We start from the raw sequence: 19,303 nt of genomic DNA on the forward strand, positions 1-19,303 counted from the left end.
AAACGTGGATGTGAGTCCTCTCCCCATTAAATATTTAAGGGCATTTGCTCTCCCGAAGAAATACAGCCATTGCAGGCTTCATGAATATAAATTAAACTTTGAATTCATCTTGAGAATTTTCTGAAATAGGGCTGATGCCACAAGGATTCTTCTCCGCCCCATCCTCCTCTTCTTTCATCACATCGCTCTGATACCCCACCTCCCTTTCCTCTTTCGCACCCCCACCTCCCCTCCCCATCAGACAATCCCCCTCATAATGAAAGAAACAGGTTCCCATTCCTCAGCTCATCACAGTTATATGACAACTGGGCTTGGACAAGACCCGGGGGGACACATACTCACCGTGAGCTGTTGCAGTGGCAGGAAAACACTCCTGTTGCTAATGCCCCAAAGCCTGCAGTTAATATCAACGGACCATATTCTCCCTGACTAACGTGTGAGGCAGTTTCCTAGTGACGAGGTAGCCTGGCAGGCCTGGCTCTGAACATGGTTCCTCTCGCTCACTAACATGGTCTCCGGTGAGTTCTTTTACTTGTGCCTCTGGCTCCGAACTCTTGCATTGCGTGGGCGATTTGGAGCCATTTGACTCTATTAAACTTTAGAGGGTGTTGAGAACGAGGCTTTCCTTGGAATCACCAGGCTCCACCATGCACCATGCTTGAGGGTCCTATAAACTATATTTTACAATGTTTTATAGACAAAATTTAAACCCTTTAAACCCAGTTCTATGTCCATCATTATTTTAGTTATACTGTTTGAAACTCTGCTTTGGTTCACTCTCATCGCTCTTACTAACCTCTTTTCCAGACGCAAACCTTTTGTTTAACTCCATACTCCAACTCCATAGACAAAAACAGTAATTTTACTACGTAACATCGTAACTTTATTCAAAGTGGACGGAAACTGTCCAACTGTTCCAACAGGTCGAAATAAATCCTGAATTCACTACCGAGATTAGAAAAACAGCAGTTTCAATCACTCTCCTCAATTGTAAACAGAGGCCAGACCAGCTTGAAAAGAAACCACAGAAAGGCTGGGATAGCAACACAGACAGAGGGAGTGTGACATCATTTGGACATGGGACACCATGACTTCATGTATCATTACATGCTATTTTAATGTTTTAAATCTCATGGTTAGCAATTAGCTGGTGAGCAAAGTCATGTATTTACTAGCAAAAGAGACAGATATTTCCCTCAGGAGACCAATACATGGCTAAAAGGAGAGTGAATATTGGACATAACATGTCTCCAAATGACTGCTAATTGTGTGCCTTGTCTGCTGGATGTAAACGTACAAAACTGCTGCGAACTCATTAGCCTAAATAACGTATACGCTGTTGGTGGCCAACAATCAATGAATAAGTAATAAGTAATAAAACAATAAGTAAAAATGAACAGAATGAGACAAAGCAATGTTGGTTGCGTTCTCACCTCATCCAGATTCACCAGGAAGGTCACGTTGCTGCCCAGGTTGGCGGTGAGTTTGCCGTCCTTGGTGGTCAACAAGAGTCCTTTGGGAGGTCTGTTGGGGCACTGCTGCTTTCTGGCCGTGTACATTTCTTTAACTCCTTTAGTGCAGTTGTTCAGCACCACTTTACGGTACCTTGGGAAATATTTAAAAAGAAGAAAATTAAATTTAGAGTGTTTCTTTAACTTGATCTTATTTCGTCCCTTTCTTGTTCAATCTGCTGAAGTCTACACATTCCTTTAGTTTTTAAATCAATCCCCTAGATGCGACACAGGCTTGTGGTTTAGCAACAATTCCGTTGAACTCAGCAGAGTGTTGTGTCAGTACAGCTGTTGTGCCTTCCGACAGCAAAAACAGACTGGATGACAACTGACAACACAAGCTGTGTCAGAGGCTGAGACACCTTAGAAAACCTAATCACAGCGGCAGTGAATAAAACACTCCCACTGTGATTAAGCTTTGTAAGGTGTCTGTCCCCTGGGGAGCCTCAAAACGAACACAGAAGACGCAACTTGCTGGCACGAGAAAGACAAAATCGTATTAAAGTCAATTATTAAACCACAGATGCAAAAGATGTGTCTAAACTGACATGGTGTACTGCGGCGTCATTTTAACTTTAGGGATGTAGCAGTAAATCTGGATCCTGATAAGTTTGAGTGATCACAAAGTGAACAGAGAATAGGGATGCGTCCATTTGGAAATGTTCAGTATTTAAGTCCTGCATTCAAAAATGTACTTTAAGTATTAAGAGTAAAAGTATTCATTATCGGGACAGAATGTTTACAGTCCTGAAAGATTATATTTTTTATATTGTGTGCAGAAGATTATTGATGCATTAAAATGTAAGCAGCATTTTAATGCTTTTAATGCTTCCGGCTGAGGGGGAGCTCATTTGAACCACTTATTATAGAAATGGTTTGGTAGTTCAATGACCCTGCGCACCCATGCTCCACTGACATTTTCACTCATTTTGCCTATTGACCTATTCTCAGTCTTGATTCACATACTCTGACTCTCAAACTACTGGTTTTGTTGCGGGACATGTTATGACTTTATGATTCTTATTAGTGCATTGGTGACCTCAAGTAGAAGACATCAGAAGAAGGATCTTACTCCAAAAGACTGAATACTATCTGACTTCTTTTTTGCAGCCAATGGAGCTGCCCCCTGCTGGCTATTAGAAAGAATGCAGCTTTAAGACACTTTCATGTTGGCTTCACTTCACAGACCCGGAAGCTCTGCCCATTATATATACTGTCAATGGTCTAGCTCCACACAGGGTCCAGATGTTAACCACTGTGGGACTTGAGATGACATTAGGCTGTATATCCCCTTTAACTTACAACCTCTTTCCTAAAAAAAAAAGGGCTTTTGCAGGAAAAGTTTTTATGCATGTACCAGAGTTTTGTATGCCAACATATTGAAACCAGATTGTGAGCAGCCGCTTCTTGCCGCACAGCATCTCATTCAGTTTTGCAATTCTAATCATATTAAATCTGCGATCGGTATCTGCTCTAAAGCTGCTCGAGCATCCAAGAGGAAGCCTTCAAAGCCGACGCATTTGTGCAAAGAAAAAAATATCATGTGTATATAACATTATACAGTATAAATATGTATTTCTAGTAAATCACACAGTCCTTACCCTGTGCTGTTCAGGTAGTTTTGACCCTGGCTGCAGCTTCTGGAGACAGTGGAGGGATTGAACCAGAAGGCAGGCCGGCAGTTCCCGTCACCACGCCGCTCATATCCATAATCACTGTCGGACAACAGAGCACATCCACACGGCACATGATCAATATCAGCATGTGAAAAGGGACATATTGTCATACATTGTGTGTTCCACATCCCTGAGTTATCTCTCTCTTTATTACTGGTGACCAGGGGCCTGTCTGGAACACAGAGACGCATCATTATTATGTATTGATTAAGGTCACTGTTGACAAATGTGCCACAGCAGTGTGAAGCAGGGTTTGTTACCATACGCAAGGATGACTAGCTCTCACTTGCCTGTCAGCGTTTCCAATCAGAACATGATTTCCATCCAACAAAGCAAGGTAAGCAAGTGCCCATTCTAATAACAGTCATGACATTGATTAATCAATTAATCACCGAGCCAGAACAAATAAACAAAACCTACAAGCCAGTGACTAGTCCAGTTTGATTCTGCGATTACGACAATGTGAACTGTTCATTAACAAGCTGTCAAGGTAGATTGGTTGCACAGATGCACATGGCCAAAGAGGTAAAAGGTTAGTATGGTGTCTTTGAGACAAAACAGCCAGAAGCTTGAGAGTAAGGTTGTGTACAACCACGCTAAAGCTAGGATCATGGTTCAACCTTCTCATGATAGTAAAAATCTTTACACCCTAAGGTACTGAGAAAACCTTTAAATATTAGTTCTTAAAAAATTGATCGAAACAACAGCTTTGGTAAGGGTACATGTTGGTTGTTGTTTGTTTGATACCGAAATGAACCTGCTGTTAAGTATGTTAGTTTGAGGAGAGGAAATGTGTTTTTTGACAAAGACTTTGTTTTCATTTAACAAATACAGTGTTTAATGTGCTAAAGGACTCAGTATCAGTATTGGGAAATACACTTATTCGCTTTCTTGCCAATAACACCAGTCTTAGTAGTATTGATCTTGTCTCATCTTCACATGTCAGCACTTGTAACACTTAACATCCTTACACAAACGACAGTGACAATTTTTAAAATTTAAAATTGGCAAAAACAGCTAGGTGCATTGATGTTCTATAGTCTTGACCACATTGTTGCCAAGCAATCAGCTGATACACTGTCCAGAAGGGCTGGGCAGATTGGGAATTTAGTTATACGGACCAAAACAATTTTTTGTACCAGGCTGTAAACCTTTTTAATATAGAGCCTTACGGAGATTAACTTACTTTTGGAGCCAGCCTCAAGTGGTTGTTCGAGGAACTGCAGTTTTTGGCACTTAATGTCTAGGCCGTGTTTAAACTAATGTTTTTTTTTGTGTTGGTTTAGAAAACCTGTTATGCAACACAGTAACCGAAGCTGCAGATGGGCTTTGTAAAGGCGACTGACTTTCCACTAAGCAGTTGGCAGAGAGGTGATTGGCTTGTGCCTAAATGACATCAAGCTAATGCTCAACTTAATTTGATAAAACCTCATCGAACATGTTAGGTGGTAGGGGGTAAAATGTGCCGAGCTTTCCAATTTCCTTCTTTAGATCAGGAAATATCTAATCAAAGCATCCAATGTCAACTTTCAGTACTTGACAGTTGTGCACTACATTCTGGTCGGCACTCAAAAAGTATGGAGATTTGATATCCAACTTTAATCTCTGGTGAATCAGCCTCTTGCACTGTACACACAGCAGGTCTCCAGCTTGCGTAGCACCATTATTTCACACAAGGCTCACAAGCATGTCCTCCAGCTGCTCATGTGGCAGACAGCCTCTTCACACCTCATATTAAATTAAAGGATTTGAGCTCTTTTTCTGCATTGATGTTGTTTTTAAATCCTCATTTTAGAATTTGAAGCATGCACCAAATAATTCCCTGCAGAGAGAGACGGAGCATGATAGACAGGCAGAAATCAGACTCCGACACGGAGAGAAAACAAACTTTACAGTAGTTCAATGGGAACCAATTAGCACTCACTCTCTGACCTTCTACAAACACTATTTACATAACTGTTGTATGTTGGGATGGCTTTTTTCTGTTCCCTGTCATTACAAGATAAAAAAAAATACAACCATTTAGGATTTGCATACAAATTGAAACTATTTACACCCCCCCACATCGTCTCAACAGAATTACAAGCGTAGCGAGCTCGCCCGACAGACACGACAGAGACAGACATTAGTTGCAAATAGTGTAAAATGATCCCACACTTATCAGATTATTGGAAAACACACAGCAAATGGAGTAAATTAATGAGACACATGAATAGCATATACAATGGATCCCACTTAAAGGGCTTAAAATTGGCCTCCTGGATGAAGAGTGGAAATGGTGTTTGTATGGAAGTCCTCTCTCATCCGGGCTGCATGCTTCAGTTGCTGTTAATTCATTCGAGATGATGCACCCCACGAAGGAATAAATCACCCACCTTTACAAAATTTCTCTTCCCCTCTGAGGTTTCTTTTTAACGGACATGACCATCTCTAGCTTGTAATTTTGTCTGTGCGGCTGTACAGCGAGCCGGTTCATTGCTCTGCTTTAAACGCACCTCTGCAGTGTTTCTACAAGAGCACACATCCATCAAGCTAATTTTCTTCAAAACATGTCTGTATCCACTCAGCGGGTTTAGTAACAAATGTGGTTATTAGAAAACCAATAAGAAAAGAGAGTGTATGGAAGAGCACAGTCGTCTAACAGTACAGCCTCAAAACATCAGTGTTCTTTTACAGTCTGTGCATTTTGTTTGCCTGTATTCAGCTTATAAAGTTACATTGTTGAAGTAATGTGAACTAGGACTTGTTTGGTAGGTTAGCTCAATCTAGAGAGCATATTCGAGTGGACTGAAGTGAGTATTTAATGGAAGCTGGGTGTATTGAGTTTTCCAAAAAGAGAGTTTGATTTGGGAGTAGCTGAGTCCCATTCATACTGTCACAAATACTCACATTTAGCAGCTACCCAGTGTATAAAAGGACACATTTGCAACCAAAGTAGAAGTAGTTTCTGGAACCTTTAGTCCCAGGAACTACTTTTCAAGGAACTAAAAGGTTCCTTCAGCCTGCGGTTTTCTGTGTTTCCATCGCAGCCCACAAACCTGCGAAGATCAGCCCAATTAGTCTGTTATTACAGTGGTTTTCAAACTGGGGTCCAACAGGTGTCCTTAGCTTGGCTGTTTTTGATTATTCTAGTTTGATCACTGATAAACTATGACAACTATATTATCTTCAAACCTAAAAATAAAATAAAAATACTTGGAGGGGATTCCTTAAAGCTTCAGTGTGTAATATAAGTGTATAATATACTGTCTATAGGAACTGTTGTGTTTTTGTTACCTTAGAATGAGCCGTTTTTATCCACATTTGCCAGGGGTCACCTTCCATTAAGTCCACCATGTTGAACCACCATGTTTCTATAGCAGCCCAGAATGGACAAACTAAACACTGGCTCTAAATAGGGCGTTTGCGTTTTTTGCAAGTTGTGCAGCCACCGTATTTTCTCCTACAAACTTCATAGCCCATTCTTATTCCCAGCTCATCAAATACAGATGCGTGTGGTATTCAGTTATCTGCAACTTTACTGCTAGATGACATTAAGTCCTACACACTGGTCCTTTAAGACAAAATCGTCAAATTGGGGGGTCCGGGGTCTACGGTGGGGTCTACTGTGGGGGTCCTTGACATGAAAAAGTTCCTAGTCCTTGGGGAAAGTTCCTGCAGTGGAAATGTGGCTTAAGCCCTCCTGTGAAAGGAGGGCTTCAACATGTGTGGCAGTGTGAGAACAAACATTGTTAATGAAGCTCTCCTTTCTCAGACAATAGAGAGAAACATAATCCCCCTCGATACTTCTGAAGAAAGGAGCTATTGTACAAAGGCACGCATCATCTTACCATTCAAAATCATGAGCTCTGCAAATACAGGACTCAGCCGAGAGCATTCTGGAGTAGTCCTTCCCCAGCATGCAGTAGTTTCCAGGCCTGCGCTTCATGTAAATTTGTTTTTGTCCCATCACACACGGTTCACCCTGTTGGCACAATAAGCACCATAACTACTGTGAAACACATTTCTTTTTATGGAATGAACTTTAACATGGTACACATTTATTTCCCTTACCTGGTTGTGCAAGTGCCAGGTTTGATAGTCTTCCTCTGTGCATTTCCTGCTGTAAATTGACTTGTAGTCTATCTTGATGAGCTGCCATTCAGAACGGTGGCTGAAGTGTCCGAAAAAGCTGCCGAAGCAAATGACAAACTTGAAAATGTTTCAATTACTGTAAATTACAAGCAGCAAGTCTATGACAACGATTCATATAATGTTGAGCGACACAGTTCCTCTGTACATTAAAGGATAATTCAGGCTTATTACAACTTGGGTCTAGTTTTTGTAATGATTTCTAGTGGTAAAAATAACATTTTGATACCAAAAGTAATAACTGACATGTGCCAACATGGCAAAATAACAAATACTTGTTAACAGTTTAGCCAGATTATCTAAACCAATAGTTCCAATTTTCATAAAGGTTTAAGGGGCGGGGAGGTCAAATTATCCAATATCTCACAAATAAAGCAAAGATTAGAGAAAAGTCTGAAAGATCAATCGAAATTTGTGTATCAGATTTTCTTTCCTCTCCTCTACTTCACTAAACTAGTTAACTGTACAGTATATAAAGTACTGTAGACAACAACAACAAGTTACAAGAGCAACATGCTGCTCTGACATTGATTCATCAGCATTAACAATGCAATATAAAATAGTATATCACTAACAGGGGTAATTTTCCTTCAAACCCCTTTTGATATTATAAGTACATTGTGCTGATAATACTTCTGTACATTCATTTAAGTAGGATTTGAATGTAGTACTTTTACTTTAGAGTATTTTTGGATGTATTAGTACTTCCGATGTTGAATACCCAGCATGTGGCCAGAATAAATTGGTTTGTCAACTTTGTCCAGGAAATCTGTGTGCAGCACCTTTTTGGGTATTCATCCTGGGAATTCAACATTGGAACTTTGGACTTTGGTTTAGCACCACAAACGAAATCTCAAAAGATCTAGCTAGATTTGAGTACTTCCTCCAACAGTGGCAACCTGGGGATCAAGAACAAGAAAAGTCAAATTGTTTTAGTATTGTCTTGTGAAATACTGGATACGTTCACATCTTCTGGCCTTCAACTGAAACAATCTGAGAAGCAAATACTGCATCACCCTACTGTTCAAAAGCTTAATTTTCAGGGGGTAATAAGCCAAAAAGGTTGGAAACCATTGATCTAAAACACTGAACTGGAAGGTGAAACCAAAAGTGAGCGCACTCAAAGGCCCGATTCCAATCTCGCCACTACCTCTCCCACTCTGTGACTGTGAGTGTAACTCTGTGTGCATTCACATTGGCGGCTCTGGAAGTTTTCTTTCAGGAGAGGGTATAAATACATTGGCAAGCTTTGGAACTCCCTCACCTATCTCTGATGGAAACCTGAACATTCGTCAAAATCCTAAACAGCAATATTTACATTGAATACCAATTTCTTTCTCAGATTCTTTTTTGGCATGCATTTCATTTGCCATTCTACCCTAAATAGTCTCAATCAAGTGTCAACTTATCAGTCATCCTATGGATGCGTAGAGGGATGTAAGCGGTTGCAGTTGAGAGGAGTGTGGTTTCTAAGCTTGCACTGATGCAGACTCAGTGCTGGAGAGCCTTATAACCCACTCCCACTTGAGGCTAACTGGTTTGGACTGATACTTAATGTTGCGGACCCTCCATGTGAATGTAGTGAGAGTGGGTAGGGGGAGGATGTAGGGGCCGGATTGGAAATGGGGCCAGAATATCACTATTAGTAGGCCTAGTGTTTATAGACAATTTAATGCAGAAATGTTACATATTATAGTTTTAATTCTGGAGAGAGCTGAAGTCACGTTTTCAGGGGCTTTAAGGTTGAACGTCAGCAGCCCCATTAGTAAATGATTTCTCAATGACCAAACCCATTTGTCAGGTGACATAATATCCACAAAGGTCTGACTAGCAGCATGACCCATTAGTGCCCCTCAGAAATGTGGCTTAATAAAGACTAAATACCACAGAGCTTTGAATGGACGCCATCCTTAAAGGTCCTCCATCTGTCTAGCCTTTCTGCTGCGAAAAAAATAACCCAGAAGGCTGGAGAGAATAGAGCAAATACCATTCACCTTCCACTCGGCCCACAACACCCCCTAACAGGACAGAGATATCAACACCTTTTAACATGTTGTTCTTCTCCTGGACTTACGTCATGATCTGGTTCTCGGTCCCAGCCTCCACCAAGACTCCGTCCACGAACAGGGGCACCGAGGAGAAGCTGTGTTGGGTCCACTGCCTCCCCTCATCAAAGCTGACCCTGTGTGTGAGTGTCACAATGAATTCCCTCCACAAATCCAGCAACAGCGATGGCACGAAAACAGACGCTCTCTATTAGAGCCTGGTCGTAAGGGGGGTAGGGGGTTTAGGTGGGGATCAGGATGACTGGCTTGTCTCAACAGACGAGTCTCCGAGTCTCTGTGCAATTAGCTACTGTAGCTTTGGGTAAATATCAAACGCCTGAGCATTAAAGGGATATTTAAGAGACAGTCTGTCTGTTTATCAAAGCAAAGGCACGCAAAAACTGCTTTCAGGGCACATGTCAAAAAGGAGAAGAGCGACATCACGGGTCCTTGGTTAACGTCTGCACAGGGGTGAAAAAAACAAGACCAGAATAGAACTGTTTCATGTTCGGCTACAAAACTGGAGAGGGAGAAGGAGACAGTGCAAAAAATTGGACAGCTTTCATCATTTGGGGCCTGGCTCTATTGATTCTGACAGCTTATCAACAACGGTGCAGAAGTGAGAACAACTAGGAGTACCTGAGTGTGACATGGGTTGAAACACTGCTGAGGCCTGTGCTCGGAAGTAAGAAAGAAAGAAAATCCCCCCATGTTGCCTATGAAAACTCCCCCCGCTGCCTTCATTTGGCTAAAAGCACTGACAACAGAAAAAGTGTTGACATGCACCTATTATGAGATTCAGGCCGGGGAAGTGTTTAACTGAACACTGGCTGAGAAAGCAATACTGTTCCATGTCTGCCATACTGTGGCTGTGGAGATACACAGCCTTCTTTCTATCTGTCATTTTTTTCTCCCCTCTACCATCACACTTAAATTGGGTGGGAGACAAAAACCCAGCAGGCTACACTTCACTGGCTCTAAAACTAATTTCAGAATTGTTGCAAAAGCGACTGGAGAACAGATCTGGTCTCACTTGGATTAGCCTGCACTGAGGCAAGGCGTAGGCACCCGATTTGGCAAGAGGAAGGCAATGTGTTAATGAAAACACTAAAAGGGAGGGGAGGACTGCTGGCTGTTAATGATAAGTGGCTTGGAAAAAAAAAATCTCTCCGATTAGACTTTTGTTGCGAGAGCCACAGTCAAAGTGCATGGCTAAATGGATCAAGTGTCACATATAATATATACATGCTCCTCTTTTGGATCATAAGGTTGAATTAACCTAAAAATGGCTGTAGGAAATTGGAGAAAGCAATTTAAAAAGGGAGGGTGTCCAAAAAAAGTTCTCTAAATTGACGTACCACAAGTGCCTGGTTGGCACTGACGGCTGCTTCACAGCGACCAGGGCCCCTCCTTTGTCCAGAAACCACACGTTGTGCTCCTCTTCAAAAATCTGAACAGATAAAAAAATCCATGCTTATAATACTAGAAGAATGCAACAATAAAATATTATTTTGATCATTTAAAAGATACCCTGAGATAAGCAATTGGCCATTTGTTAAACCCCACCAATATCATCCTTTTTACAACCATAAAGATTTCTCAACAATCTAAAGAGGCTAGAATATACAAGGAGTATGGAGGGTGGTGTATCACCTTATCTGTAGTGACTTTCTTGCTAGATTTAGCGACTCCATTAATGACTCTTCTTTGATTTCTTTTCTTTTTTCAAAAAAAGTGCCTAGCAACCAATGTATTTTTTTTGGCAAATCCTCTCCCTTGAAGAGAGTGGCCAATATTTCTGAGTGATTGTGCTCTCATGTGGCTCTCTGGGCTCACTGTGAGTGGAGGAGAGCAGCAGCAGTTTCGGTCGACCAATCAGCAGCCAGACGGAAACATGAATGACCTGCAGATCACTGGTCCCTGTTGGTTGTACTGGGAAATCCCTCTCCTTTGTTTTTGTTCTAAATGGTTTAACTGGACTATTTACCATTTTACAAGAGTCTATTCCAGTCAGAGTGTGGATCCTGTGTGTCTATGATACTTCAGTTCCAGTCTACACAACAGCCTTTATTAACAGTTATTCATGAGATGACAGTAGCTTAAAATTAACAATAGTTCATGACAAATCTCATTCGAGTCTGTTATGATTTTCAGTTTTTATGCTTGTGTATGTAGTCTGTTACATAATGACATACCAGATATAAAAATGAGTGTGTGATATCATCTAGCGACATTTAGGGACTTTTCAGTCCATTAAAAATAGTTGGCAACAATAGACCTTTTTCACAGCAGCCATTTTGACAGGAAATAGTAGGGTAAACACAGGTGTTACTAATTATACTAATTAAGCTTCTGTTGCATTTAGTGTAGCAGAGCCTTTCCAGTGAGCCAGCATGTACAACAGCAGCACCCTGACTCTGTTTGACCTGAATAGAATAGAACCGTATTGGTAACACCTGTTTACCCTACTATTTATTGTCAAAATAATATATTATTCTAATATATTAGTGTAAGGAGAATTCATTACTTTGTGGAGTTAACAGGTTACATTAAAATAATTAAATCACGACTAGCACATCTACTTTGTAATAGTCTCACAGTTAGTCGTGGATGCTATTCTGCTCTCTATTGGATGTGGAGAAGTCCGGCAATCCCAGACAAACCTCTGGATAGTAATGGATTACATGTAATTGCGATTACGTAATCACAAAAAATAAGTAACTCAAATACTAGATTACATTTGAAAAAATGTGTAATTACATTATAGCTGTATTGTCAAGGATTACTTGTGGTGGGAGATAAAAACTGTGGCACTAGCTGTCCCTCCAAATTACCCTTCCATTCCTGGTGCAACACACATTTTTGTGTCCATTGTTTATTCACTATAAATTGCAATATTTTCAATGTTCGAGAAGGGGGTGGGGCTTAGCAGTGTCAATTGGATTGTATAAAAAGACACTCTAATACAGCATATATTTGTAAGACAGGTAGCTGTTATGGCAGTGTTTCAAACTGTTGTGGGAGTGTGTCAGTCGGCTGGATCTGGCTGTGAATCCTGGTGTGAAGCTCACCTGTCTCCAGCTATTGCCAGCGTCAGACGATATGAACATGCCAACATTGTTGTAAGACAGCTCCGCTCCAATGTTTCCTGCAGTGGAAACGCCAACAGAATACTTGACACAACAGAAGCTGCGGCGAGATCACACAGATAACAAACTGATAAAGGGCCATATGTGTTTTAAATACATGCTGCCAATCACACCACGTCTGTAATTAATTTATTCCTCTGGCTTGATTCCCAGATCAGCTTGCTGTCTCTCGATTCATGTGAATAATACAGAAAGGACCCTGGGTTAATACCTATGGATGCCTGCGTTGTTCAGGCAGAATAATATGAGACGTGGATGAGGGCGGGTGCCTCCTTCGCTCTGGCAGTTTGCAGTGCTACAGCACAATGCCTCCAAAGCTTTCTTCCTGCGAGTGTGCAGCGAGTGAACTAGCTTCCTTTGTTGATCTGCTCTACTGTCTTGGCCGCGGCTCAGCAAATAGGCATGTGTTTGATCTGGATGGTGTTTGTCATGTTGGTGAGATGATCCCTGCACCAGCTGACGTCTTAAAAGGCGCAGCGGGCAAAGTGAATCGCGGTGCCAAAGCAAAGGCTCGGCCAGCGACACACACACACAAAGACACACTGTGCAAGTATGGCAGCGGAGATGTATGTTTATTCAGCATTCGCACACACCAAAGACAAAACAGACAGATCCAAAGACAAACACACACTCGCGCGTGAACGTACACACATGGAAAAAGGCAGACTTTTTCTGCTGACACTGCCGCCGGTGCTCACACATCTATTTTGTCTTAACTCATCTCTCTTTCTTTGCTTCGACTCTTAACACTCGCCGAGGCTGCACAAACCGTCGCCTGTTCTCACACGTGCATAATTGTGCCAGGTGGTGTGTCATCAGAAACAGGTGGACATGTGATCCACAGCATTTGTCTGTGGAAGAAGTGGAGATCCTGCAGTGTACTGTGTCCAGTGGAGCTTAAATACAGACACTTCCGTGAGGGGGCATGGAGGGGTCACATAACTAGTCTAGTAGCTGACTGGGAGGATCACAGTTCAACTTATCATCCAAAATTTATTGCTTTCATAATTTGAAATGCTGTTTTTTTTTTCTTTCTTCAAAGTACGACGCTGAGGTGAGAAAATCTGATTTTTTTCAAAAGAAAAAAGGCTCCATCACAAAATGGATATTAAAATGACTTGCTCCAATGGAAATATGATACCATTATCCTCTTATTACTATTTAAAGCTGCAGTAGGTTACCTTTATAAAAAAAATTTTTTGTCATTATTTGCTGAAACTCTTCACTTTCACTATATCCTGACAGTAGTACATGAGACAGATAATCTGTGAAAAAGTGAAGTTCTTCTGGCTCCTCCTAGTGCCCCAAAAGGGATTTCAGTGTATGAATGAAAACAACCAATCAGAGCCAAGTAAGATTGTTGAGTCTTATTCCCAGGCTGTCAAATACAGATGGTTTGGGACCCTGGGAATGAGACTTAACTATCAACTATCTTCAAGCCTCTAACTCAAAACGTCTTTATATCTTTCTCAGCTCTGATTGGTTGTTTTTGTTCAGGACCAGTGTATTCTTGTAAACACCATTATGAGCACTATGAGAAGCCAGAGGAACCTGATTTCTTCACAGATTATCTGTCTCATGAACTACTGTCAGGATAAAGTGAAAGTTTCAGCAAATATGACAAAAACTTATTTTTATAGAAAATAACCTACTGCAGCTTTAAAGATCCCCTCCAGATATGTTTTAGGACATAAATAGTCTACTTGGAATAATAATGTATGTCTTTGCCCCACCAAAAAAGTATAATTTCGACCTTTAAATGATTCTTCTAGCTCATTAAATATTCCACAATCTCTGAATATGCAAATGTTGTTGATTTCTAAAGTTTTCCTGCTGGACACAAGATGTCTCCTCCTTCACTGTAAAGTCCATTCTCAGTGGATGTGCACTGGTGGATCACACTGTACAAGTTGCATACTGGACCAGGACTGACTCACAAATCATGCTGTTAGTCCCGGCCCCTTAAAATCAGATTTTCAATGAGCACAGAGAAACTTTCCACTTTCAGTAGATGATTCTAGTGTCAAACTCTGCACAGACGTTATTCAAACAGCACACACAGTTTTGAGCAGGGGGACTTAAAGTAGTTTTACTATGCACAGCTTGCTTGACTCTTAGTCTTACCTGTGGCAACTATTATCCCTGGCACAGAGCTCTTGGTGGAGATTGTTCCTGACAGGTAAGGGTTCTCTGACATTTGCAGCTGGAGATGGAGTGAACAAAAGGGCTGCAGAGGAAGAAGAATAAACATGTTGATTTAAAGAGAAAAGAAATGGGTGGACAAAATGTCAAAATACAGCATATTCATTAAGCCAGAAATTATTTAGCAAGAGCATACTAGATCATATTTACAGTAAATACAACACCAATCAAAGTATGTAAATGATAAGGTCAGAACAGAATTGCAGAACAAAAGCAAAAAACATCAACAAAACAAGCCAGATTCATTAGTCTCCCAAAGACAGCCAACTGTGCCTTCATAAGTTTTGCTAATTGCATTTAATCCGTCATTAATACAAAGAGCGATGGAATTTGCATTAAAGTATGAAGCCGAGTCTCCGGGGCATGCACACAACAGAAGACAATTACATTTGTTCACAGGGCAGGAAAAAAAAAAAGCATGCCTGCTTTCATCTTTGCAGCAGACAGCATGTCACTGGTGTAAGGACATCAAGGGCAGTGGGACTGAACAGGGTAATCAAAAGGAATCTACGGCAGTAATTAAAATGTCACATGAATGCACAATCACAGGGAACCTGTAAGCCACACCGCACAGCCCCGAAATCACCTCTTGAACAGCACGGAGTCCCCCTAATGTCTCACACATGATTCCTCCTTACAGTCATCCTGTTAGCTTTAGTTGCAGGGAGGCTCTCTAATGAGGACAGCGTCAACACATGCAGTGTGTCTGGATCTGCCACTGCAGCACCTTATCTGCCTCGGTTTTAAAGCACAATTTGCAATTTTATGTCATTGTAAAAGAAAAATATTAAAGACTAATATTAGCTTTTGCCACAGTATGACTCCACTGCAGTGAATGGCAACTGAATTGCAGAATTTATTTAATTATGTTTTTCCATTTTATCTTAAACCAACTTGTTTCTGCCATGTTGTCAAGGTGAAGGTGGATTATTGCATTGTCAATTCAGTACCGCTTTCTAATAAGGCATCTTACAGGAAGGTTTGACTGTAATGGCTTTATTAATATAAGCCATTCATAAAAAATATCATTCCAAGAGGTGAAAATTGTAAAGTAAACCCAGTCTGCAGTTGTAAATGGTAATTAAAGCTGCAAGCAGCATTGGGCGGGACCTCGCACTCCACGCAACTCGGGGGGTGCTGCGGCCGCTTCACGTGCCGCCGTAACACATGCGGACCACAACATGAAATTTCACGTAAATCAGCTCAAAATCGCCACGCAGCGCTTACTTCCTGTTGCCAGCAGGTGGCACTATCACTATGTCTGAATATTGTCATGTAGACGTGTTCAGGGTGGGACTGTTATCAAACACGTGAAGTTTCATTTAGATTGGACCATGCACGCTGAAGTTATGAGGACGTGTTCAGGGCGAGACTGTTACAGAATGTATGAAGTTTATTGGAGATTGGACATTGCACACTGAAGTTATGAGCACTATTTTATGGCGAATCGGCTGAATTCGACAAGTCGTCACTGGCACGTGGTTTGATGTACAGTCACAAATAGCGCAACTTTTCATCTACAGTTTGTTTTGATTGTACTGACCAATTTTGAAATCAAAATGGCCTACTTCCCGTGGGCTTTGGGGTATGGGTCCAAGAGGCTTTTCTGTAGGTCTTGGCAAGTTACACGTGCCTACCGAGTTTCATACATATCGGTGAAATGGGGCGCCGGGGCTGCTTTTTTGAAATACTGTAGGGGGCGCTACAAACATGACAAACACAATTTTTGGTATGTAAGCTACAGGCAACAGTCTACACGTGCCCTGTGAATTTTATATTTATAACTATTACAGTCTCTGCAGAGTGAGTTACCCTGCCACCAGAGCGCCACCCAGTGGCGTGTTTTTTTCTCCTTTTTAAGTGAGCCTCAGGGAGCCATGGGCAATCATCATACCGCGGCCTATATGGGGAGATACAGCTCCATTCACTGAACGCATGGATACAAGGTTTTTGAATGTGCGACAAACGATGCGGGAGTTATTAGCGTAAACGCACCAGAAGTAGCACCAGCTTGTGGCCGACCCGAAAGCGACGCATAGAATATCCAATTTTTTTACCAGGCCTGACAACGTTCCCAAATAAAATTGACTTTTGGTATATGTTCACGGGGTCAAAAATGCAGTGAACGGGGCTAAAAATAATAATAACTTTAGCAAATACAATAGGGACCTACCAGTTGATACTGGCTCGGTCCCTAATTAAGTTTCCAGAAGGTCAGCGGTACAAGGATGTCCCTGATGAACTAAAGAGCTAGCAGTGGGCTTGTGACTGAAAGGTTCAAATCCAAAACTGGCAGAGTAGATCTGGGTGGAGAAAATAAAAGAGCAGCATTTTCCCCTTCCTCATCTCTATCACTGAGGTGCTCTTGAGCAAGACCATGACTGTAGGTCAGACTGGGTAGCCTCATAAGTGTACCTGCATAAGTTTCACCACCCACTCCTTCAGTCGGGTCGTACACTGCGAAAACCACCCGTACAGTATACAATTTAGCCAACATCACCAGATCTACAGTCAACATTAAATTTATGAACGGACTGAACTGTCTTGGGCCACCATAAGGTCGGTTGACTTTAAAATCAACAGGATACACTTAGATGTGCGTTTCTCTGCTGTCGTGTGCAATTGTCCACTATTTGAACACAAAGTGTCTCAATGGTATAAAAAATGTCAGATGTCAGAAATATGAGATTCAGTAAGGTAGTTGTATATGTCAGGTCTGTCCATTTTTATGGAGGCAGACTGAAAGGACACGCATCAACCCCTATTTCTCGGCCAATCATTGATCGACAATGACACAACATAATTATTTGCCTTGCTGGCTGTAGGATTTTGGCTCCTAATAGCTAAAAGCAATACGGCATTCTTATTTAATGGTATTAAACTGGCAAAGACATCGGAATTTACAATTACCTCCAGTCAATTAGAGGGACTGGTTTCACCCAAAAGGGGGCGGGGCTTGACGCAAAGCCAAAATACCTGGATGGGCTGCTCTCATCTATGCTTTCTTTGCTTAAAAGTAAGTTAGTTTTAAATTTTATAAAGAGTGCTTTATTACAAAGTCATTCAATTAGTTCTATGTTCTCATTTTGTGTCACATAATTTCACACACCATATTCACATCTTCATCTTAAATAGACAAAGCTTTTGAGCTGCAGTAAATGTCCAGTGTCTTACCAGTATGCAGTGGATGTCATTTCCATCCAGGTCAGAGGTGGGAGCCTGCAGGAGCCTCCAGTCCCGGCCTTTGTTGTAGGTGATGTACGTCTTGACCTGGTTGTCTTGCCTCTTGTTAGCGATCAGCATGCCTTTAATTCCTGCCACCTGAAGGAAACACGCACATAACAGGTTGAATCTCAACTTTACCGGCAGGGAGCCTTTTAAAGTTATCCCTCCCGTAACAGTTTAGTTCTCCATTGCAGATGAAAAAGCACACCCAGTGCTCTCATCAGAAAGACCATTTTGTGTATTGAGGCAGCAATCTTTGCGACACAAGCTCAGTTAAATGCAAATGGTGTGCTTATCCTCCAATCCCTTTTTCTCGCTGCGGCTGACAGGCTGGCAGACACCATCATCGGCAGAGTCGGCTGCATTTTCTTATACTGTGCTAAGTGCTATCTGTAATTATATCCTCACCCGTCTCAACAATCCAGACAGTACAAAATGATGACCGTTGAGAAGTGACACCTTGTCTGTTTTCTCACAATCCGTCTGAACCACCCCAAACACATAACATACATAAAAACACGTTCATATGGAAGGCGCACACTTCTCTTCCAAAATCCTCCCTGCTGGTTGTCTCTCAAGGATTAGACATATCCCTCAACTACACCAAAGCATGATATGCAATGGACAGAATAACTCCAAATGGTTGCCATAGTGAGAGGGGCTCCAGTTGGATGTGTTTCCCTCCCTGAAGGGGCCCGTCTCTGTAAGTGGCACTAATTGGCAGCGCATCTGACATTGTCAGAGAAACATGGCGCTCAGGATGGATGCGGCTAACGAGGGTCCTTCCGTCCTTATCCAACCCGGTCTGTCAATCACTGGAGTAATTTTTTATTGCCTCCTCCTCCTCTATCACATACACATACACCTGCACTCCAACAAGAACCGCGAGTCCCCACCAGCATGCATTTCAGCCACCCATCACTCACGCCACCTGTGTTCCACTTTCTTGGAGGCAAAGTGAAGGACGCAGATTGCACAGCATTAAAGGAACGCTCCGACATTTTGGGACTTTTGCTGCCTTTTAAAGCAGCTCTGCCATTTGCTGAATGCCAAGAAGTGATAAAGAGAAAAAAGCATGAGGTTGTGCTGCAGCATAATCATCTCTGCTAACATCAGAGCAGCATGAGAGGTAACTTTGACCATACTGTGCAAGTTGTGAACAGTGCTAAATGGCTCATTTTATATCCCATTCTAATATTTTTCCACACTGCCTGTTTTGCGGCAGAGGGCAATGCATATCACGTCTGAACCTCTCTTCAGAACTACTACCATCCCCTCCAAACACACATCTCTGTTTGCTGAGACTGTACTCTGCACTGGACTCTGTTGACTTTGCCCCATTATCATACAATAGGGAAATCTTA

General features: G+C 41.7%; 1 protein-coding gene across 1 annotated transcript in view; it reads right to left on the bottom strand.

Annotated features, from left to right (window-relative positions):
* sorcs3a (sortilin related VPS10 domain containing receptor 3a) overlaps positions 1-19,303 on the bottom strand; it is a 225,355-nt gene that overhangs the window by 36,522 nt on the left and 169,530 nt on the right. Inside the window, exons 10-18 of the mRNA XM_051386085.1 lie at positions 17,889-18,035; positions 14,637-14,739; positions 12,435-12,511; positions 10,722-10,813; positions 9,393-9,500; positions 7,241-7,358; positions 7,018-7,151; positions 3,113-3,226; positions 1,434-1,605 (exon numbers count right to left, since the gene is read on the bottom strand). Coding sequence (XP_051242045.1) covers positions 1,434-1,605; positions 3,113-3,226; positions 7,018-7,151; positions 7,241-7,358; positions 9,393-9,500; positions 10,722-10,813; positions 12,435-12,511; positions 14,637-14,739; positions 17,889-18,035 — 1,065 coding nt within the window. The remainder of the gene's footprint in view (positions 1-1,433; positions 1,606-3,112; positions 3,227-7,017; positions 7,152-7,240; positions 7,359-9,392; positions 9,501-10,721; positions 10,814-12,434; positions 12,512-14,636; positions 14,740-17,888; positions 18,036-19,303) is intronic.

Source organism: Dicentrarchus labrax, unplaced genomic scaffold (assembly GCF_905237075.1).
Source record: "Dicentrarchus labrax unplaced genomic scaffold, dlabrax2021, whole genome shotgun sequence".
NCBI classification, from domain to species: Eukaryota; Metazoa; Chordata; class Actinopteri; family Moronidae; genus Dicentrarchus; species Dicentrarchus labrax.